This window comes from Sinocyclocheilus grahami, unplaced genomic scaffold (genome assembly GCF_001515645.1).
Source record: "Sinocyclocheilus grahami isolate Dianchi unplaced genomic scaffold, SAMN03320097.WGS_v1.1 scaffold5.1, whole genome shotgun sequence".
Lineage (NCBI taxonomy): Eukaryota > Metazoa > Chordata > Actinopteri > Cypriniformes > Cyprinidae > Sinocyclocheilus > Sinocyclocheilus grahami.
In genome coordinates, this window is record NW_015505184.1 from 667,403 (window position 1) to 691,211 (window position 23,809).

General features: G+C 36.8%; 2 protein-coding genes across 3 annotated transcripts in view; one reads left to right on the forward strand and one right to left on the reverse strand.

Moving 5' to 3' along the window:
• The first annotated feature begins 1,760 nt into the window (after positions 1-1,760).
• On the forward strand, positions 1,761-11,530 carry LOC107583790 (ankyrin repeat and SOCS box protein 2-like). Of its 2 annotated transcripts, XM_016270110.1 has the most exons (11): positions 1,761-1,883; positions 5,700-5,976; positions 6,684-6,803; positions 7,255-7,424; positions 7,521-7,676; positions 8,065-8,310; positions 8,391-8,562; positions 8,719-8,769; positions 10,104-10,665; positions 10,762-10,915; positions 11,005-11,530. In XM_016270110.1, exons 2-11 carry the CDS (start codon positions 5,708-5,710, stop codon positions 11,148-11,150), a joined length of 2,046 nt encoding a protein of 681 aa, XP_016125596.1. In that variant the 5' UTR covers positions 1,761-1,883; positions 5,700-5,707; the 3' UTR covers positions 11,151-11,530. The 2 variants fall into 2 exon arrangements, with proteins under 2 accessions (XP_016125596.1, XP_016125605.1); XM_016270119.1 differs by lacking the exon at positions 8,719-8,769.
• Positions 11,531-21,775: 10,245 nt separating this feature from the next.
• LOC107583807 (proline-rich membrane anchor 1-like) overlaps positions 21,776-23,809 on the reverse strand; it is a 29,005-nt gene continuing 26,971 nt past the window's right edge. Inside the window, exon 4 of the mRNA XM_016270145.1 lies at positions 21,776-22,026. Within this exon, the coding sequence (XP_016125631.1) occupies positions 21,924-22,026 (103 nt within the window). The 3' untranslated portion in view covers positions 21,776-21,923. The remainder of the gene's footprint in view (positions 22,027-23,809) is intronic.

Here is a 23,809-nt window from a genome sequence, read left to right on the forward strand (position 1 = left end):
GTCCTCCACGTCCACTGCGTTCTCAAAACTCTGGCAATTTGATAATACCTTTCAAAATCAACTGCGGGCGGCAGATCCTTTTCCTATTTAACGCCCAAACTCTGGAATAATCTACCTACCATTGCAGACACACTCTGTCAATTTAAATCTAGATTAAAGACCCATCTCTTTAACCTGGCTTACACATAACACACTAACACATTTCTAATATTCAAATCCATTAAAGGATTGTTAGGTGGCATTAATTAGGTCAACCGGAACCGGGAACACTTCCCATATGTACTTGTTACATCGTTAGAAGAATGGCATCTACGCTAATATTAGTCTGTTTCTTTCTTATTCCGAGGTCACCGTAGCCACCAGATCCAGTCTGTATCCAGATCATATGGTCACTGCAGTCACCCGGATCCAATACGTATCCAGCCCAGATGGTGGATCAGCACCTAGAGATGACCTCGACAGCCCTGAATGTCAGTGGAGACCAGAAGAACTAGATGAGCCCAAGAGACAGATCCCAAGAGACCTTGTCTCCTAGACGGCCACCGGGATAAGACCACAGGAACCAGATGAGTCCTCTGCACAATGTGACTTTGCTGCAGCCTGGAATTGAACTGCTGGTTTCGTCTGGCCAGAGGAGAACTGGCCCCCCGACTGAGCCTGGTTTCTCCCAAGGTTTTTTTCTCCATTCTGTCACCGATTGAGTTTTGGTTCCTTGCCGCTGTCGCCTCTGGCTTGTTTAGTTGGGGACACTTATTTTCCAGTGATATCGTCGACTTGATTATGCAGATACTATTTAAACTGAACTAAGCTGGATGATGACATCACTGAATTCAATGATGAACGGCCTTTAACTGAAAATTTAGTGTTTACTATTGTCATTTTGCATTATTGACACTATCTTCCTATTTAATACTGTAAAGCTGCTTTGACATAATCTGTATTGTTAAAAGCGCTATATAAATAATGGTGACTTGACTTGACTTGACAAAATTGTTTACGAATGTCAAGCAGAATCAAGATAGTTAATAGTCAGAACATTAAAATGCCACTGGTGTCTGTACAAACACGGAGGTGTCTTCTTTCTGACCCTTGGAAGACCTTATAATGAAACAAGGTCACACAAATGCAAAAGTGCAAATCTGCAGACTAACCTAGTGTGTTACACAACCCTCTTGCTTATTTGATAACCTTTGTCAAATTATTCATCCATTATACACAATGACATCTAAAAGGGGCTCACCGTTACATCAGCCCAAACAAAGTACGAAATGAGTTTATAACCTTGATATGTCCACTTGACCTTAACTTAACAGCTTCATCTAAAAATAAGGAATAAGGTATTCACACAATGCTATTCTATGTCCTGTTTGTCTCGTAGCCTTGACACACCTGTAACCTGACACAACAAAAACAGCCAAACAATTTAACCCAGTTAGGCACAAACGGCTTCACTTAACAAAGCCAATATATGAAGGGAAGCCCAACTATTATTTACAGATGCATCTTTATAAATCCACTTCAATCGAGAAATCATCTGTATTGGGTATTTTCAGCTAATATATTTCTGGAAGCACAATTCATTGCATTAGAGCCCAAAGATTTTTTTATATGATCTACACCAGGTCTGCAACCCTTCAAGAACAGCAATAGCTAAGAGGTTGATCTTGGCATACTGCGTATCACGTGTACTCAGAATGCACTCTAAACAGTTGGGTGTGGGGTGACAGTTAAAGGCCTCTCTTTGCAGAGAGCTAAACAGGTCCCAGTGCAAGCAAGTGTCAAGTGTACCACTAGACATTGGGATAAACAAAACAACCTTTCCTGTTTGGAAATCTGACACGTAGTTAAAGAAGGGAAAAGGAAAAGGAAAACATTTTGAAGTGGTAAGTAGCTTGTTTTTTGGTGTTTGTTCTGGCTTGTGTTTGTGTGTTTTGGATGAAGGTGCAGTATACTTTGGTGCATTAATATTGTAAAAATGCTGAGAAGGATCATATTTTTTTAGCAATGGTAATGAGTCACACTCTTTGGTTTAATAAAATTATCTTTTATTTTAAATGCACATTTACCTGCTATTTAAAAAGTTTTAATTGTACGATTGATTTTTTATGCTAAAAATACTTAAAGGGATCATTCACTCAAAAATTAAAATTCTGTCATCATTTACTCACCCTCATGTCGTTCCAAACCACTTTCTTCTATAAAAATATATTTTGAGAAATGTCGTGGGGGTTTTTTGTTTGCTTGGGTTTTATTTTTCTGTCCATACAATGGAAGTCAATGGTTACCAACATTCTTTAAAATATCTTATTTTGTGGTGCAATTATTCTCGTCTAAAACAACATGAATTAATTTAAAGTGAATGATGTTAATACATGATGACAGAGTTTTTAGTTCTGGTGAACTATCCCTTTAAGGGTAAATGTCTGTATATACAAACTTATAAATTATAAATTTCCTGTGACTGACTCTTCAGTTATTTTTTGCATTTTATTGCAACCTTTTCTCAATGAGGCTTGAAAACACACACACACCACATTTAAAACAAAAAATTAAAATGTATTTGTACAATATTGTTTATATTCTATATTTAAAATACATTTATTTCATACAAAGTACAGTTAAAGACTATTGACATATTTACTGACATATCACTCAAGGCTTACTGGTATAAAAATTATAATTAAACTTACAATAATAACATAATTTATTCAACAGTCCTTCTCCCTGAGTTACTGTCTTCCACCATTTTGGAGAGTACCACAGAACGTAGTCAACGTAATCATCAAATTACGTTGATTACATTCTGGGGTACTCTCCAAAATGGCGAATGGCGGAAAATTACAGTAACTCGGGAAGAAGAATTGCTGAAAAAATTATGTTATTATTGTTGTCTTTGCACACAAAAAGTATTCTCGTAGCTTTGTAAAATTATGGTTGAACCCCTGATGTCACATGGACTATTTTACCGATGCCCTTGCTACATTTCTGTACGTTGATCGTGGTAATATCCTTGCTGTCTATGGAGGGTCAGAGAGCTCTCAAATTTCATCAAAAATATCTTAATTTGTGTTCCGAAGATGAACGAAGGTCTTACGGGTTTGGAACGACATGAGGGTGAGTAATTAATGACAGAATTTTTCATGTTAGGGTGAACTAACCCTTTAAATGCAAGATATTTAAAGTGTAACTAAAGTATAATTAAGTAAAATAAGGTATACCAAAAGTACAATTGCAGGGTATTTTTATTAAGCACATAAATATGTAAATGTGTTTGTAGTATACTTAGCATGAAATAGATGTATTTCAAATACATTTTAGTATATTTATTTTTCACTAGGGTGTATATATACATGATTTGGAAAGGCACACACCTCTCTATAAAAGGCCTCACAGCTGACAATGCATATCAGAGTGAAAACCAAGCCATGAGGTCAAAGGAACTGCGTGCAGAGCTCAGAGACCGGATTGTATCGAGGCACAGATCTGGGGAAGGCTACAAAAAATTTGCTGCACTGAAGGTTCCCAAGAGAACAGTGGCTTCCATATTTCTCAAATGGAAGAAGTTTGGTACAACCAGGACTCTTCCAAGAGCTGATCGCCCAGTCAAACTGAACAATTGATGGAGAAGATTACAGATGGAGCCACAGTGCTGTATGAGGCCCGTAAAAAAGGAATTGTGTAGACTGGTGACCAAGAACCTGATGGTCACTCTAGTTGAGCGCCATGATCATATATGCAGATGGGAGAAACCTAAGGACAAGCATCACTGCAACACTCCACCGATCTAGGCTTTATGGCAGTGTGGCCAAACTCAATCCTCTCCTCAATGAAGACACATGAAAACACACATGGAATTTGCAAAACAGCACCTAAAGGACCCTCAGACTCTGAGAAAAGACTATCTGGTCTGATGAACCTCAATTCTAAGCATCATGTTTGAAGGAAACCAGCTCTGCTCATCACCTACAGAGTACCATCCCAAAAGTAAAGTATGCTGAGAGAAGTCTCATGCTGTGGGGTGTTTTTCAGCAGCAGGGACTGGGAGACTGGTCAGGGTTGAGGGAAAGCTGAATGGAGCAAAATACAGAGATATCCTCAATGAAAACCTGTTCTACAGCACTCAGGACCTCAGACTGGGCCGAAGGTACACCTTCCAACAAGACAATTACCCTAAGCACACAGCCAAGGCAACACAGGAGTGGCTTAGGGACAACTGTGAATGTCCTAGAGTAGCCCAGCCAGAGCCCTGACTTTAAGACTATCGAACATCTCTGGAGAGGCCTGAAAATGGCTGTCCACCGACGGTCCCCATCCAACCTGACCGAGCTTGAGAGGATTTGCAAAGAAGAATGGCAGAAAATCCCCCAATCCGTGTGTGCAAAGCTTGTTGTGTCATACCCAAAAAGACTTGAGGCTGTAATTGCTGCCAAAGGTGCTTCAACTAAGTACTGAGTAAAAGGTCTGAATACTTATGTAAATGTGATATTTCAGATTTTCTTTTTAATACATTTACAGAGACTTCTAAAATTCTGTTTTCACTTTGTCATAATGAGGCACGGAGTGTAGATTAATAGAAAAAAAATAATTTAAACAGTTGTAGTATCAGATAGCAACATAAATAAATTGAAAATGTGAAGGGAGTCTGAATACTTTCTGAATGCACTGTAAATATACTGTATATACAAAAGACAGGTATGTACAGTATATGTTAAAAAGACTTGAGGCTGTAATTGCTGCCAAAGGTGCTTCACCTACTGAGTAAAGGGTTTGAGTAATTATGTAAATGTGATATTTCTTTTTAATGAAATGTACAGACATTTCAAAGATTCTGTTTTCACTGTACGTACGAAGTATAGATTAATGAGAAAAAATTAATTTAAACAATTCAGGCTGAAACAACAAAATTGAAAAAAGTGAAGGGGGTCTGAATACTTTCTGAATGCACTGTGTGTATATATATATACACGTATGTGTGTGTGTGTATATATATATTAGTGCTGTCAAATGATTAATCGCGATTAATCGCATTCAAAATAAAAGTATTTGTTTACATAATGTGTGTGTACTGTGTATATTAATTATGTATATATAAATAGACACGCATGTATATATTTAAGAAAAATTTTGTTTATATATTAAATTATATAAATATTTACATGTAAATATTTTCTAACCAATTAATCTCAATCAAATTGCAGTTGGGTTATTTTGATTAAGTTAAAAAAAATAACTAAAAAAACAGCTAACTAACACAAAGCACAATCAAAACATGATGATATAATAAAAAACATGATTTTTGAAAATTTTTAAAAACTGAGTTATCTGTTTTTGCAAATAAACTCTTCCTATATATATATATATATATATATATATATATATATACACATGCTGTATACTAGAGTGAGACTGAAGAACTGATTACATTTTAATAGAAAAAAGTTATTTTAAATTGTAAATATATTTTACAAAATTACTTGTTTAACTGTATTATTATTCAAAAAAAGTCTCGGGCATATGACACTTTTTTTCAAAGATATTACATCAAAAATCTGTCAGATTTACCATTAAATAATTTAGTTGTCTGTCCTAATCAAGCAAGCTAATGAAATTTCCAGTAACAGTTTTCTGTGATAAGTATGCAAGCAAACAGATGTTAGTCCAGTAGTTTAATTAAGTAATGAATGTTTTGATTGTCTCAGGATCCATCATGGCAGCCGCCCGTGTGTCCATGCCGGGTGCCACAGACTCCAACCTGGAATTTGCTGACTACAGTCTCTATAGCAACCTGTCTGATGATGAGCTCATGCAGCTGGCAATCGAGCGAAGCATTGCTGATGCCCAGAACTCTGAGCCAGGCACTGAAAACTCAAAGACCCCTGTTGTTCTAAACAGGCCAGCAGGCCCACGCCGAGCTCCACCATCACATCATCCCCAGCAGCAGACAGAACCAGCTGCGTGTCCAGCCAATCCACCCAGGTACAGTTTGATGGGCTTCATTCAAACTGAAATGAGGTGCCGTCATAAATCAAACTCTCACTGTGAGTATAAAAATAACCAGTGCTTAGTAAATCATACTCCCACTGACCTATCTTTTAATAGATATTAAACATGTTTATTTTCAAACTTATACAGCAAGCAAAATTTTTCTTTTAAATAGATATTTATTTTATATTATTTATGCAAAACAGGAAATTAAGACTGCATGTAAAACATAGAGGTCAGTTTATTGCCACATCAAATTTCCTGTCATGTTTTGATGATTCATCTCACGAGGGTCACAATATCAATTACAGATGCCTACTGCATCTTCTCTGATGACTGACACAGCTGCTTCACACCTGTTCCTCTTCATTCAGAAGCCAACATTGCAGCAAGCATAGTTCAAGTTCACATGCCACCATGCATAAAAATAGAGACCCTATCCTTTGCTGTGCCCCAATCCACTTGTTTAAATTTCCCCTGAAATCTGACATTAAAACAAATCTTCCAGTGGTAGATTTTTGTTTAATTGCAAACTTAACACATAGGTAATTTAATTTTCAAAATACTGTAGGTTAAAAGAAATACCAATTCTGAAAATGATCCCATCCCCTTTCCGTGGCAGCCCAGTGATTGTGCAATAGCTAAAGATCTAATGCAACATTAATTTAACTCATATCAACTCTTTTCTTTTTTGTCCAAAGAGAAACAATAAATCTACAGGATGTGATTTCAGTAAGTCACTTTGTGACTGGTTATGGCAAGCGAATGGTGGCCTACCGAAAATACGATGGAAGTATGCAAGTCGCCCCTGAGCCTGAAGAGTGAGTGATTGCACAATTACATGACAATGTGTGCTCATTAGTAAGCATATATGTAAGAAAAGTGAAAAGATTTTTTCCAAAAAAAAAAATAAAAAATCATACTCACTAAGGCTGCATTTATTTTTTTTTAAATACAGTAAAATAGTAATATTGTGAAATATTATTCAAATTTAAAAGGACTGTTCATATTTTAAAATAGAATTAATTCCTGTGATGGCAAAGCTGAAATCATAAAATGTCACATGATCCTTCAGAAATCATTCTAATATGCTGATGTGCTTCTCAAGAAACATTTCTTATTATCAACGTTGAAAAAAGTTGTGATGCATAAGACCTAAAACTTTTGAATGGTAATATGTTATGTGTTTTAACATTTATGAATATGAGAGGGGTAATGAACATCTCATCTGTGACGCTAAATGCATAAAAGTGAAAGCAGTTTCTTCTTTAGGGAGCTTGAGCCTATTGTTAAGGCAATTTCAGAAGGAGATGTGGGATCAGTGAGACTGTTGGTTAAGCAACCTGGGTGCAACCTCCTTAAACCAAATAAAGATGGATGGATTCCTTTGCACGAGGCAGCATATTATGGACAAGATCAATGTATTAAAATTATCCTGAGAGGTAGAGTGCACTCATTTGACAATTACTCCATTGAACTTTATTTAGCCAAGCTCTATCAGATTGTTCTGGCTTTGATCATGAACACTATTCTCATAGCTCAACCTGGGATGATCAACCAGCGCACTTTAAAAGAGCAGACGGCTTTAATGATAGCTGTGACCAGGGAACATCTTGCATGTGTGGAGCGCCTTCTGGAGAAAGGAGCTGATCCTGATATTGCCAATAAAGAGAAGGAGACTCCCCTTTACAAAGGTAATATCATATTAGTAAGTATATAATTATCTATCTATCTATCTATCTATCTATCTATCTATCTATCTATCTATCTATCTATCTATCTATCTATCTATATATCTATATATAACCTGATAGATATCTATCTATCTATCTATCTATCTATCTATCTATCTATCTATCTATCTATCTATCTATCTATCTATCTATCTATCTACCTATCTATCTATCTATCTATCTATCTATCTATCTATCTATCTATCTATCTATCTATTTTGAAGTTTAAAATCCTGGATTACCAGTCTAGAGCCACATCATTTTATTAAAAACATCAATTCTTAAAAAATATATATTTTTTGTTCAGTGGTGTTATGGAAAATGTTAGCATTTCTATACATATCTGTAGCTTGTGAGAAGGAGAACCCAGCGATGGTTGCCATGTTACTGAATTACGGCGCCTCTGTCAATAAGAACTGTATTCAAGGCTGGACAGCTCTCCATGAGAGTGTGTGCAGGAACAATGTGGAAATCTGTGAGATGCTGATAAAAGCTGGAGCCAAAGTCAGCATGCCCAACATGTACGGAATCACTCCTATCTTTGTGGCTGCCCAAAGTGGAAAAGTGGATGCACTTCGCATGCTTTTAAAAAATGGTAACATTATTTTTGTTTCTCTTCCATTGCTGCTTTGTGATGAAATGCATCTGACATGTAATGCATCTCACCTCATTCAGGTGCAGATCTCAACAGCCAGGCTGCAGATGGAGCCACAGCGCTGTATGAGGCCTGTAAAAATGGTCATGAGAACATTGTAGAGTTTCTTCTGTCTCAAAATGCAGACGCCAACAAGCCAGGCAAAACAGGACTGTTGCCAATTCATATTGCTGCCCAGCGTGGCAATGACAGGTATCAATTCAGAATTCACTTAATAAGAAATTTGTATGAATTAATTAATTTGCTTTGGGAGGAATTTTCTCGGGTCACAGTTTATTTATATGCGAAGGCCATTGGTTGTTAAGAGTTTAGGTTTAGTACATCTCATAATCTTGCATTAATTTTCAGCAAAGACCTCCTCACTTTCGGGTGTACCCACAAAAATGTCAGGGCAACTAAGTAAGTCTCAATGGGTGCTTTAGAGCAGTGCTGTGGCAAGAGGGTGCTAATCCTGTAACCTGTAACCTTAACTCAAGCTAACTCAAGTAGGAGTAAGTGGTTTCATTTGCAAAATACCATTTCAGATAAGTGCTCTTTCTTCTGACACATATGTTATAACTCTTCTAGTTTATTGTGTGTAGGGTCTTTTCTCACCTAACAGTAAAACTAATCATCCCACAGAGTAATTCTTGATAGCATGACATGTTTAGGGATGGGAATCGTAAAGAATTTGATGATCCTGGCTTCCGGTTCCTTTTAACTATTTAAATTCCTTAACAGCTCCATTAAAATTTATTTCAGTATTTTTAAGCAATAAATATTTATTACAATTATTGCATTAGGTGTGTTTAACTGTTAAAAAAACTGAGTAGTCGGCGCCAATAGCCTCGTAGGAAGCGCATTGACATATAGTGCTGAACAACAAGCTCACGGACCTTTCCCGATCCCGTCCCCCCTTTCTGTGTCCCACTTCGCTTCCTGTCTAAATACTGTCCTATCCTAATAAATGCCAAAAATAAATAAAAAAAAAACAACAAAACAAAACTGACTACGCTTAAGGTGTACTGTATCTTTAACTACACACTGTCATATAAAAAACAACCAGTCAGTGACTACAGTCATTTACAGTTAGTTGTAAGCTGTATAAGTTTGATTTATTACATTTATTAGAGGGAATCGGAATACATATTTTGTTTCTGATTCACGAAAAAGAAGCAACTCATAAAACCCATTTATTTAGGAATTGGACTACACTACGCTGTTTTTGATTCACTAGAAAGAGTGAACTCATATGAATTATTTGTTCGGAAATCAAATTACTCTATTTGCGCTTTCTGTTTTGCATTGTAGATTCAGTAGAGGTGTTTTTCTTTTATTTAACTTGAGCACTGCATTTTTTTAGAATGCAGTGTCATGCGCGAGACGCTGAAAAAACATGAGCGCAGTGGTCAAACATGTTTACATAGAAAAACAAGGAAAATGCAGTGCTTCGAAATGCAAAAACTTGTTCTGCATCACTGGCCCCTAGCAAACTCCTTCTCTTCCATACTTTTTTTTATACAAAAAATTTCGGTTCCCAACCCTAGAACTGTTCCTCTATCATTTTATTGCTAATCACTACAAAAGTTTTTCAAAGGTTTTTATATATATTATTAGTCTTCTTATGGAATAATTTTTCCATCTCATAATGGTCATTTCACCCTAACAGAGTCAAATTCTAACCTGACATTCAAGAGTATTTTAGTGTACACTAGCACGATAACACTCAAGAACACACAACTTCTAATTTTCAGTATCATATCCATGCTGATCCCAGCCACAAGCAAGGCCAGAGTGAGACGTACAGGTATCAGTCCCCTCCATTTAGCAGCAGAGCGCAACAGAAACTATATTGTTGAATTCCTAATTGAGGCCGAATTTGACGTCAATGCCATGTTGTCTGAGGATCGTTCTATGATGTATGAAGATCGGCGCAGCACAGCTCTATACTTTGCCGTCATGAACAACAATATCGATGCTACCACCATGCTCCTGAAGGCTGGTGCTAATCCAAACCTGGACACGTTCAACCCGCTCCTGGTGGCCTTGAGGCAGGGTTGCATCCAGACAGTGACTTTGCTGGTGGAACATGGTGCTAATGTCAATGCCTACATCCCAACTCATCCAACTACCTTTCCAGCAAGTGTTATGTTCTGCATGAAGTATCTGACCATACTGAAGTATCTAATGGATAATGGCTGTGATGCCTTGTCATGTTTCAATTGCGTTTATGGCAGCAATCTTCATCCACCTATAAAGACTAGGCGTAATCAGAGATATGATCCAGATGAAGTTGTAGAAAAGGCCTGTGTTCAGGTGCGTGAATCAATCATCAATTCTACATACAATGTAATATTTTTTTCTGAATTGTATATTGTGTATATTGCCACATTTTACACCACTTTTTACTAGTTCTGTGAGGTGATCTCCACCGAAAACTACTCCCGCTGGGCAGGACCGATTATAGACGTTCTGCTTGACTATGTTGGGCATGTGAAACTCTGTGCACGACTCACTGAACATCTGGACAGTTACCACGAGTGGCAGTGCATCAAAGAGAAAGCGAGTATGTGCTCCCATACCTTTTGCTTAAATTATTCATATATGCAAATTATTTCAGTCACCTGTGTATTCATTTGCTGGTTCTGATTGCAGTGCCTCCACGCCCACTCATGCAGCTCTGCAGACTGAAAATCCGCAATCTGCTCGGGATCAAGAGACTGAAGAAAATTAACAGGCTTCCAGTTCCTCCAAGGCTGATCAAATTCCTAAATCATCAAGAACGAGAGCAAGATTTTTAAGCCTGATTTTGAATGTTGACTCTTAGTAAACACAGAGAGAACAATGCCATTAGAAAATCATATTCATCTGTTTGCAGTACTTGCACTGAGCTAAAATTATGGAATAAATGGCTTTTGTTCTGAGTCAGTATTTGCACATATGTACTGCTTAATAGTTTAATAAAATGCCATAAATGTTTATATGTAATTATCAGGCATAAACAGAATTTAGAGAACATGTATTGGATAGATTTAGTAGGTACATACTTTATTTTGTCTGTATATGCTTTTTTTTATGTCATAAAAGCCAAAAATGACACAGGGTGACAGAAAACAGTAACTGTTATTTTTTTGCAATGTAGTAGAAATGTATTAAAGTGCCCCTATTATGCCAATTTTACAGTTCCTAATATTGTTTTGGGAGTCTCCTACAATAGGATTGTCAAAAAACGCTTGTTTTCTCAAAATATACATTTAATATCACCTCAATTTCCAGCGATTCTCAAACGATTCATTCGAAGCAGTTCAAAGATTCAGTTTCTCTAAACCCCTCCTTTCAGTGAGCCCACTCTGCTCTGATTGGTCAGATGGCCTAGTCTGTTGTGATTGGACTACGGTGTACAGCGCGTGTTGGAAACTATACGCCTATTTCAATAGTTCTGTATTTTGAACACTCTATAGAAAATATAAACATCTATTATTTATCATACTTACAGGTTGTGATCGAGTGGAGCAGCTGGTCCAAATAAACAGGATACTGATCCATCTTTCAACAGCAAGCATTTTGTGAATCTGCGTTGAACTCCCCGAGATTAGAGAAGCAGTCGTCAGTAGAATGCCGTGTTTGCGGCCGGCCAATGTAGAACATAGGGCGCATTATGCAAATGTGTTACCCCGTGACGTGTAGCCGTCACGGAAGTAGGATTCGATTTACTAATGACTCGTCTAGGCTGTACAGAGTCGATTCTTTATTTTGGGAGACAATAACTTTATTTATCGTGCACTTTCATCTTTACAACTTTGCAGATCGTTTACATTCACATACAGCTGCATTACACACTGCATGAAAGGCAATATTGGAAATGGCATAATAGGGGCACTTTAAAAGTATTAAGAAATATACTTAATGCTTATGTGTATAGTTTTGTATTTTTACTTTTACTTATTTTCTTAGATGTAAAATGTTCTTCTAGTATTTTGATGGTTTGTTTAATTGGAACGCAAACCAATACTCAAAGATTACTTTCTTGGAATGAATTTCCCTGATTCAGTCAGTGCTTTAAGTTACAGTGACAATTCTTATGTTTGAACAACGTCCAACCAGTTACTCATCAGTATCAATCTACCAATAAAGTGTTAACTATTTGAGTTTCATTTATTCTGCCTTTCTGGGCAAAATGTGGGTTTGGATATCTAGTACTGCTGATCTTATGATTCATGTATGTTGCCCCATGTGCAGGGAGACAAACAAGAGGCAAAAAATTATGAAGTAGGCCTACGCAACAGTCAACTACACTCTTAAAAATAAAGGTGCTTCAAAAGGTTCTTCAAGCGATGCCATAGAAGAACCATTTTTGGTTCCACAAAGAACCATTCAGTCAAAGGTTCTTTAAAGAACCATCTCTTTCTTGCGTTTTTATAATCTGAAGAACCTTCTTTCGCCACAAAGAACCTTTTGTGAAACAGAAAGGTTCTTCAGATGTTAAAGGTTCTTTATGGAACCATTTAGACAAAAAGGTTCTTCTATGGCATCGTGAAGCACCTTTATTTTTAAGAGTGTATTATTTAAAACATGATATTAAATTACAAGTTAAAACAGTTCATGCTGCTTTAATAACTGATTTCACATCATTGACACCAAACACTGCTGGTTCTTATGTGCACAAATAATGACAGATTTTCTTTTCTAGGTGAGGTTGAACAGTCTTTTTATAAACGTGCCATTATTATCGGAATTCACAGTACTATTATTGCACTTCTCTCATCTCAAAGTTGAGACGTTTTGAACACATGTAGGTTTTTAAGTTACAGCTTTTTCTTCCTGTTCCGTAACACAAACTATTTAACTGAATAACGCCGCATTTTTAATTATAAATACTGTAATTAGTTATATAGTTAAACCTCAATATGCATAACTCAAGTTGCAAACTGCAACGTACCAGCTGTCAGATTGGCCCATAGTGTTTTTAAAGACTAAAGAGGATAATAAATAAGTAATACTGCAAAATATATCCACCTTATTTCAATGCGGAAGTAAGCTCTTTTCTGTTCATGTGCGAGACTTCTGGTTCATTAGCCGCTGTAGAGAAATAACGAGAAGAATAACGAAGTGCAGTAAACACTAAAACTGTTTGCATTACAGACATGTGTGTTCATAATTAAGATAATACAGTAAAATAATGTGGTAAGAAACACCAGTTTGCAATATCAAGCAGCAAAACGTGCTGTTTTATACAGCTAAAAATATCTGGAAGCGGATGAGACCAGAAGCCAGACACATTACATTTGCAAATGGCCTCTCTTACAGAAAAATAGTAAATAAATATATCCCTTTTACCAAATAAATACATTTACATAATGTTGTCAGTGATAATGCTGTCAGTAATAGTAAGACAGAAGCTTTCTGTATGCCCTTGAAGGTGGGTGTTGACCCCGACCTGTACTTTTTCAGGTCAGTTCTGGTGGCAGCCAGAACAAGGCACCTTCCAGATGGTCAGACTGCTTGTTGAGAGCAGAACTGATGGCATTGCCCAGATTCCCAGTATGTCCACTCCTTTCCCAGCCAATACTATGCTCTGCTTGAAGTACCTCCCCTTAAAGTATCTTGTGGACAATGGCTGAAATGCCAATTCTGGCAAGGCGCACCTCCACTCCTGTCCTCTTCCAACGATTTTCAAGGCTTGAATAAAGAGCAAACATCCACTGAGGTATGAATGTGAACTGTGTAGTGTGACCACTGATCTATAATAGAGAACATTATATTATTATTATTATATCATTATATATAGATCAGTGAGTGTGACCCTTTTTGTACCAGTTAATGGACTTCCCAATACTGTACCAGTCAACATTCTGCCCTTTTAAAAATAACTTTTATGTATTTTTTTTTAATCATTGGATGTCCTACCTGTCTGCGAGTGTTTGGAGCGTGGCTACTGTAGCAGGCTGAACCAGCCGGAGTGGAAAAATACATTTAGATTAGGAAAGTGCAAGGCAAAAATTGAAGACTTGCCAAATAACACAGAGACAGACAACGGTGTAAAATAAGTATAAACACTAGCAGTTTTTCTTTTACAAGATGGAGGCATTTGATGGAATGTTAGGGTTTCAATCGATACGACGAACTTGCAGAGTTTCTTCTCGACAGGTAAGCTAAACTTAAAGTTAAAAGTATTCTCAATATGGTATTTAAAGTAGCCTACTTTTACCTGTTGAGACATACCTTCACTTCTATAGACTCGTAAGAGCTCGTAATGAAGAGTTTGCAAAGTGTAATGGTCTGGGTGTTTGTCCCTTTAAGACTGTGATTCAGGGTTTCCTCCAAGTAGGTATACAGTAAGTGCAGAGGAGAAGGGTATAACTGCCCTAAGCACTCATGTGTATATGCTGGAGAAACACATTGTACTTTCTATCGTTTTGTTGCATCTTCCTTTAACAATAATACATTCGTTGATGGTGACCTGCATCGTGTGCTTCTTCCATAACACACACCAGGTTACAAAAGGTTGCTTGAAAACATGCTTTATTGTAGCGGCACTGGTAGCACAGAAACCCTGTGCAACATAATTCTTAATGGATTATGAGGTGATACATTTGTGTTACAACACAAAATAATGTTACTAAGGCAACTCTGTCATTTAGAAAAGGCCACTCTAAGTTGTTCTTGATTTCATCTTTCAAGATCTTTCAGATTAGACTCAAGCTCACGTGACACATGCCTTAATTCTGCAGAGCTGGCGGATGTGGTGGTTTTGCAGGTTATAGAATTTCTCGGGGTTAGCAATAAATACACATCACTGAGGAGGAAAGGACCTGAGTTCTCACCAGCAGGGGGCAGAACGGAATAACAAACTCTGTGGGAGCTTTCCTGTGTGTTGTTGCTTTGGCTCACGTTTTCTTCCTCAGGCAATGCTTGAAAAAAGTGGTTAATTTTTATCTGTTTGCTCCTTCTTTTGAGTCTGATCTTGTACTACAGTAAGTCACCATAATGAATACATTCCTAGATAAAAATTAAATCATTCAGTTTAAATCACTCATGATCAGGCTTAATAACTGTCTATTTTAATAATATACTTAGGCCTATTTAGGTTTCCGATTCATATTATTTTTGCAGAATCAGAAATAGATTACAGAGCGCAATTTCCTCTGTTTTAACTTTTTTGTTTGTCCTACTGGGCCCACTTTTTGGCTCAGGTAATTATTTGATATCTTTATAAAATAACCACAGGGTGGCAATGCAACTCCATAGCTAATAAATTGAGGAAACTAGAGGTTCCAGATAAAACACAGTTGGTGTTTATTTTTCATATAGAATGGAAATACACCTTTTTGTTTTGCTCAATATCAAAACTAAACATAAAAATAAAAGACCAATCATAACCATAATGACACTGATTTATGAGAAAAATCTTCAGAATATTAGTTTTGTATTATACACTTATACATACACTCATACTTTAGTATTAATATTTAAATATATTAGATGTATGAATATGATATAGTGTTACAGTAATAATTATTTGTATGTTAATAAATGCAAATGTCAGTTCAATCTAGAGGAAAATTAGTAACACAAAGCACAGATGATTTCGTCATTGATTTGGAAGAATTTTCTCTGTATTTGCTTACCTTGTCTCCCCTTCTCAGAGGCCAGGAACCTTCCATCACTCAATCCCACAACTGTCCACTATCATTAAAATTTGTGAGATGGGCCAAAACGCAACACTCGGTCTTGCGTTTTGGGGGGGGGGGGGTTATCTCCATCAGTTTTCCATTGTGGCATTTATGTGGATGAATGGCCTTAGAAAGGTCAACACTGAACATTGATTACACACCACGCTGTCAGAAGGGCCTGGGGGAGAGGGGTAAGTGGCCATTTGTTTTGTGCAAACTCTTGAATGTCTAGAAATCTTCAAAAAGTGCTGGCAGAAAAGGCTGGAGCATTGTAGGGCTCTCCATCATACTCTGGCACCGTTTGACACTACAGAGCCGTTTAAGGGCTGCTCCCCAGACATCCAAAACTGCAGAGTGTGACTCTGCGGTTTTATTAAATGCATTGCTATTAAAATTAAAGCTAAACCTCTTAAAACATACATTTTCACAGGGCTGCACTGCAGAACATTTCAGCTGTCCAACTTTTATACAGCAGTTAAATAACCAAGAAGTTAATATTGAGTATTTTACATTTTAGTCAATAATGCCCTTATTTTTTGCTCCACCAATGAAAAGAACTCTAAACTAAGCCAATGCAGATGTGATCCTGAGCAACACACATGATGTTTTCATTCCTGAATGAATTCTTCGAATCAGTGATTCAGTGACTCACTTGTTTAGTTCATTTAAATGAATCAGTGTTAATGAACCAATCAGTTAAGTAAACGATTGCATGACTCACTCATTTGTTTCATTCCTAAATGAAACCACGTTTTTGAATAAATCGTTTGAATGAATGATTCAGTGACTCTGCTATTTCACACCAAGGACAATAACTATAAAGATAACGATAAAGATATAGTTCTAAAAATCGTTCTCAATATTAAAGAATAGCAGAGTCCACACCACAACTATAATGATTAAGGCACACAGAAACGATACCGTTGGAATCACTTCAGACCGATTTTTTCCAGCTGATGAACGATATAAACATTGACACCCGATCAGAATCCATCCTGCTATAACGAGCTCGAGAATTTAAAGCGGCAGATGAGCGTGCAATTAGAATAAACCGACGATATCGTTCACTGGTGTGGAGATAATATCTTTATCTTTATAGTTATCGTTCTTGGTGTGAACGGGACTTTACTCAGCTTTTCGTTCCTGAATGAAACCAAGTTTTTGAACAAAATCGTTTGAATGAATGACTGACTTGTTTAGTTTTGAAATGAAATCTCTTATTAAACAAATCAGTTAAGTAAATGGTTGCTTGACTTACTCAGCTTTCTGTTTTTGAATGAATCAAGTGTTTTTGAACAAATTGTTTGTGCATTTTTACACAGAAAAACAATGCAAAAACAGCATGGTGGAATGTAAAAACACATTCTGCATCAACGTCCCCTTATAGTGCTCTTGGAATGTTGTTTGTTCAATAAAATTCAAAGAATAGAACTAACTGTAATGTATCATATATCTGGCTGAATTAAGCCTGAACTGAAGCCAATAACTGCTAGTAACCATGTCGGGCTTTCTCACTTTCGAACCAAGTCTGAAAACATCTCTACAAAGAACAGCCTGTACAACAGAGAGGAGCATTTTTCGCAGATGTTGTTGTTGTTGATTCTGAGGCTTGGACCAATGAGATGCAAATGGGTGCAGCCACATTAGCGGTGGTGCGTTGGTTTTGTTTATAGGGGACAGCAGAAGGATTATCCCCTCCAGTCCATTTCATTTGATCCATATGGCCCAAAAGGCCTTAGCTTCAGCTGTGCCACAGCTTGGGAGCCACGGTTGAGTTTGTTATTGTCTCAACTCAGGCTGAATGCAGTGCTACAAATCCTGGCAATATAATATGCACAGTCAGAGCTCTGGCTTTCTCTCTCGACAATGACAGATAGAAAAGCAAAGCTTCTTTAGTGTTCGGTTTACTTATTTAAACTTCATACGCAAATATAAGTTTAAGGTTTAAATTGATCTATCATTTACATGTGATGTCTCAGTGGAATCATCTATTACAGGGCTGTCATGATAAAGTCATATATCTATAGATTTGTGTCATCGTCTAAAAGTGGACCTCTCTCTCTCTCTCTCTCTCTCTCTCTCTCTCGGTCTCTCTCCTCTCATGAGCAGGAGCTGAGCAGAGCGATTTACAGGCTGTCGGGTTGGCTTTGTTCCCATGTAAGTCAAGTCTCGGTGGAGAAGAGACGCATCAGTGCTCCAAATGGCCCCAGCCGTCTCATTGCATTATCTTCAAATGGCACGTCTGATGGAGAAGTTAGAGAACAGCTCTCCTAGCTTCTCTTATTTAGATATGCCACCCTTATTAACATGTAACACACCTAGTTTGTCCTGTGTATCTTTGTGTTAACCAAAATTTAACACGTTTTCTTAAGTACAAGTCCCTGGTCTTGGGGATTTGTGGTTGTTTATGGGTTTTTGTGCCATGTGATGTCCTCTAAGAAATCTTCATATGGATTCATAGGGTTCTGGGTGCCTTCTCATTGATAAAACATCAACAATGCGTTAATACTGGATCACCTATTATAGAGGGAGATTATGAGGAAGCATTAAAAGCTTTCGAGCAGAAGAGGTGATAGAATCAACTCCTTATTCTGCCAGCGGCCGGTGTGTGGCTGCCTGGAGGGAAAGGAGCTCTGCACACGAAAGCTTGTTGATCATTTCATGAATGCCTGCACTGAAACACACACACACACACACACACACACACACACACACACTTGTATATGTGGTCAGTTGTATATGGTCACATTTATGAACGCATATACTGTAAGTGTGTTTCAGTGTGTGTGTGTGTGTGTGTGTGTGTGTGTGTGTGCATATATATATATATTTGATTAAAAAAATTCAGTAAAACAGTACAAATTATTACATTTAAAATAATTCCTGACATGCCAAAGCCTATTTACTCCAGTCCTCAGTGTCACATGATCCTTCAGAAATCACCTGAACAATATCTTAAAATATTTGAATGATTGAACTATTCATATAAACTTTGACTGAATACTTATAAAACTTATTTTTGCTAATAAAATATTATTTAATACAAAACAATGTCAACTTAATTTGTTTGTGATTTTCAGTGCTTTAAATATATTTCAGAGAATAGTAATGTATAATGAGAGCACTTGGTCTGAATAATATGAAGCCACGGACAGATAGCTTTGACTGACATGAAGCCTCACTGGTGCCTGACTAATTGACAGTGTAAATATTGTCAAGCATTAACTTTTTCATGTGAAAGTGACTGAACGACAGCCTGCTTGGCTGTCAGGTTCTCCAAGCAATTTATCATCCTTATCTACACTGGGGTAATTTATCTTGCTGAACAGAGAAAATATGTTTACACTGCGGTTCTTATAGGAAAGACATCTTGATATTCCACTTTTCTAAATTACTTGTCAAGCAAGGTGTGTCAGCAGACGGAGGTGAAATGACCACATTTTCTCCCAATTTAACTCTTTCACAATGCTCCTACTTGCCTGACATGGAGGTTTTACTGTCTCTGCTAACCCTTTGTTTGAAAAAAAAAAAGAAATGAAATATTATACATCTATTAAAAGAAAACACAACAGTTTTATATGCAACAGAATGAGAGTAATCTAATACTAGTTTTATGAGTCCTTGTTGTTGTTGCTAGGTACGATATTTTTAGTACAACAATTATATTGAGATAATTATATCTCAGATAGCAATTAATGGAATATAATTATCCACCACATACAACCGCAAAACTTTCCAAGGCTGACAGATATCAGGTGTCAAGAGTGTAATGAAGTCATATTAAAACAGACTTAAAAACATATTCTGTTTAAATATTATAGTCTACCATAGACCATATTTTCTGACTAGAAAGCTGCACATGTACAGCTTTTACAGCTGTGCACTAATCTAACCATGAAGTTATTCTGCAAATTTAAATGATGACCAATGATTTTTGCACATAAAAAGGCACCAGATATGATTCAGTAGTACAATTTTATTTAAAACTAAAAAAGTCAGCAAGTTGCAATTAAATTATTTCAATGCACAATATATAATAGTTTTACATTTTGGTATGTGATGCATACATTGTGCAACAACCTCTGATTACTCAAATATACATTAATGGCTTGTTCCAGACAAACAATAACACTTATTCTGTTCTGACGACACATCGACTTATACTTATCCCTATAAACATTTTCTCTTACTCTGTACACACAATAGACTGTCAAGAAGGCAAATATTGATATGTACATTCATGCAATACAATTCTGAGTACCTTATTCAGTATATTATGTACAGTATAATACACATATATCTTCAGTTCATATATTTTGTTGAACGGGTGAATGACTGTACAGTAGATTGTGAGAATGTTTTACAGAATAAGAAGAGTGATATTTGTTCACACAAGCTTGTATGTTATGTAAACATCATTGCTCAGTTGTATATTATGATTCATAGTTCAGTGTTACTATGCATGAACAGTGCATCACTTTTTTTTACAACAAGCTCCTGTCTATAAAAAAGAGGGGGAGGTGCGGATCTAGACACGTTCGATATACAGTTCCAATGAATAATAAATGAAACAATAGAGAGGATCTAGAGTGATACAAGCTAAATTTAGGGTTAAGCTTGTTTGATGAATCACATCTTTAAAGCATCCACTAACCCACATAAAATCACAGTATTAATGACTTTAAAAATAGCTTTAAACCGTCTTCGTAAAAGCTTGTAACATCCTAGTTCTTATGAGTTGCCAAAAAAGGTCAAGAAGAGACTTGATGTGAAATCTAGAATGATTTGCAAACATTCCAAAGAGATGGACCACAAATGTTGACATGAATCACTAATCAAAACACTGTTTTCTGTTATATTAGCCATACTGATTTGAGGAAATGACTGACCAATGTAAAATCTATATATTTCCTAGAATGGAACTTGTTGCACCTATTATGATTTTTAAAATCTCAATCAATTATTCACCTCAAAATAAAGAGTTATCCATATTTCATACTGTACATAATGTTGTCTACGCATCCAAAGATTGCTTTGACATTCACAAAACCTAACAATTTTAGTTTGTGGTGCATTTTATTTTTGGACAAAATAGTACAGATTTTAAGATCAGCTATTTATCAGCCATAACATGTAATTATTCATCAATCCATCCCTAAAACGAATCCATCATGCCTGTTGTTGTTTTTTAATGTATTTATAATTCGATCTCTTTCACGTGTGGGCTACACCATCAGACAAATTTGAATACAAATGTATAGAACGATCAGACTACAATCTGCTAATTATCAGCAATGCTAACTCTAGCCTTGTGTTTTTTGTATTCTAAACATGCACCTCAAGAACTCAATCCTTTCCAATTGCATAGTAACACAAACCGCAATACAGGATCATCCAATCCCATTTGTTGATTGTATCGAAACAATGGGGCCAATGCAGTCATTTAACCATTAAACACTCACATAATCTACATGAGGTGAGAGAACCCTTAATGTTTAATGAGGAACACTGCAAAGACAGAGTTAAAGACAAGAGAAGACAGGAATTTTAAAACATCATTGCATTCAACAGAAAGTGCATGCGTTTATTTAGTTGTTGGTGTTGTATATTGTCCTCAAAGGGGCCCCGGGGGGCCGCCAGATTGAGTCTCGTGATACTCGTGCAGCTGCCAGCATCGCTAAGAGTTTCCATGTCTCCTCAAAACCTGCTTATACTTGCCTATACACGTCAGTCATTACGTATTCACTTTTGTCTTTTCTTTAAACATTATTTTATGTCCCAAGAAGGGCAGCTGTGAGGTTTACCATTCCTAAATTCATAAGATACCTTGTGTCCATCTCATAAACCCAAACAGAGATGGTGGTGCTGTAGGGTACAGAATGTTCAGCTGTAGCATGGCCACTATACTCCAGTGTTATTGGTTTCCACTACCTGCTGTTTACAGCGTGAGCTCATGGCATACTCCCCTCGGCTTGTGCCGTTCTCTTCTTTTCGAAGGGGTTTCCTGGAAAAGAGAACAAAAAGATTAAGCTTCAAACTACTATTTTTGCTCACACTGAGGATGCTATTGATTGGGTTGTAGAGGCTTGAGCTTAGTGCAAAGAAATACAATGTCTCAAAGGCAAACAGAAAAACTAGGAAAGGAAAACAAAGAGTACTTATAGCAGGTTAAATCTGAATTACGTTTTTTTCTGCGCACCATATTTGTTCTATTTTACAATCAATGTTTCAGGAAGCCCGAGTGCACACTTTTAGATGTTTGGGTTGATAAACAGCAGCACAGGGCATCAAAGTGAGTTATTCTGCAGTTTAAATGACTTCCCGCAAGCCGTAATGTCTGCTGGACTTAAAAAGCTGTGGTATGCGCTCTGGCCTGTCCGTTCTTTATTACAATTTGAAATATGCAACCTGCCTGCAGCCAAATGCCTTCATAACTGCATTAAAATCCAGAGCTGCCCAAACAGCGGAGCACGCAGATCCAATCTGTTGATATTTTGTTAAATCATGTCAGTCACATATTGACTTAATGGTAGAGAGGGCCTGAGGTAAGAGCTGAGAGATGGATGCTGGGGATACACATTTTGAAAGATAAAAATGTGATTTTTGATTGATTTGAATATCAGTAAAGGTTTGAATTAGTTGGGGCATATTTAGTGCTTCAGCTTTTGCAAAGTAAGGCTGTACAGAAAGGGGCCACATGAAAGCAGCTATCGACAATGTTCAATAAGCTAATGGAGTAGCCTGATGCCAAACTACCACGTCATTGCTAAAATGACACGTTCGTACAATAGGGCTCAGCGACTGGTTTATGGATGTAAAACTGCCATTCAGAATCTCCATAGTGAAATTGATTTTTAACAATACCTGATAAATATTTTAAGACAGCCTTAATATAACTCGAAGGTTAAGTGCTGAAGTACGCCTCCATAGAAACCATTAGCCTGCTTCCTTTTTTAGTAAATCCGAATTAAGTGAAATCCACTAAGAGGACAGTTACCATGGAAATGACACTAAAGTTCACTAAATTTCCCACCATTACTATTTATTTATTTTTGGATCTTTTTGCTTTGTATCAAATGTTGCAATTATTCAGCTGAGAGTTGTCTGGGTTTCAAGGCTTAGAATTGTATGGAAATAAAAAAATGTGAATTTGGCTTAGAATAAAAAGGGTGCAGTCACCGAGTTCTACAGTAAACACACCAGAAGCTTGAACAATAACAGTAAATACCAGAACGAGAGATTCCACATCACATTAATGATTAGGTTAGGAAAAATATAAATTGTCATGAGAAAGAAAACAACCTGACCTTTACAGAGCCCATCTCTACTGTCTGCAGCACTCTGGGGTCTGTCTGGAGGACAAGTCTAATTTCATAAACAGGGCTTGAGCTCATTAAAATTGACCCGTTTCTTCCAGAGAAATACACGAGATAGCAACTTGTTGAATGAAGGCTGCTTTTGCAGACAGGATAAGATAAAGAGCATTTGTTTTAGCTGACCCATATGAAATGTCATTGGTGTGTGGAGCTAAGCTACAGCTTCAACATCCGTCATTTAAACATGGTCAAATGTTCATGTTTTTGAACCTTGTTAATATTTATCAAAGAATTTAAAAAATAAGAAGAAGAATCACAACTGTTTTCTACATTTATAATAATGTTACTTGAGCACCAAATCAGCATATTAGAATGATTTCTGAAGTATCATGTGACACTGAACACTGGAGTAATGACTGCTGAAAATATTACATTAAAATACTACAGAAAACAGTTTTCGAATTGCAATAA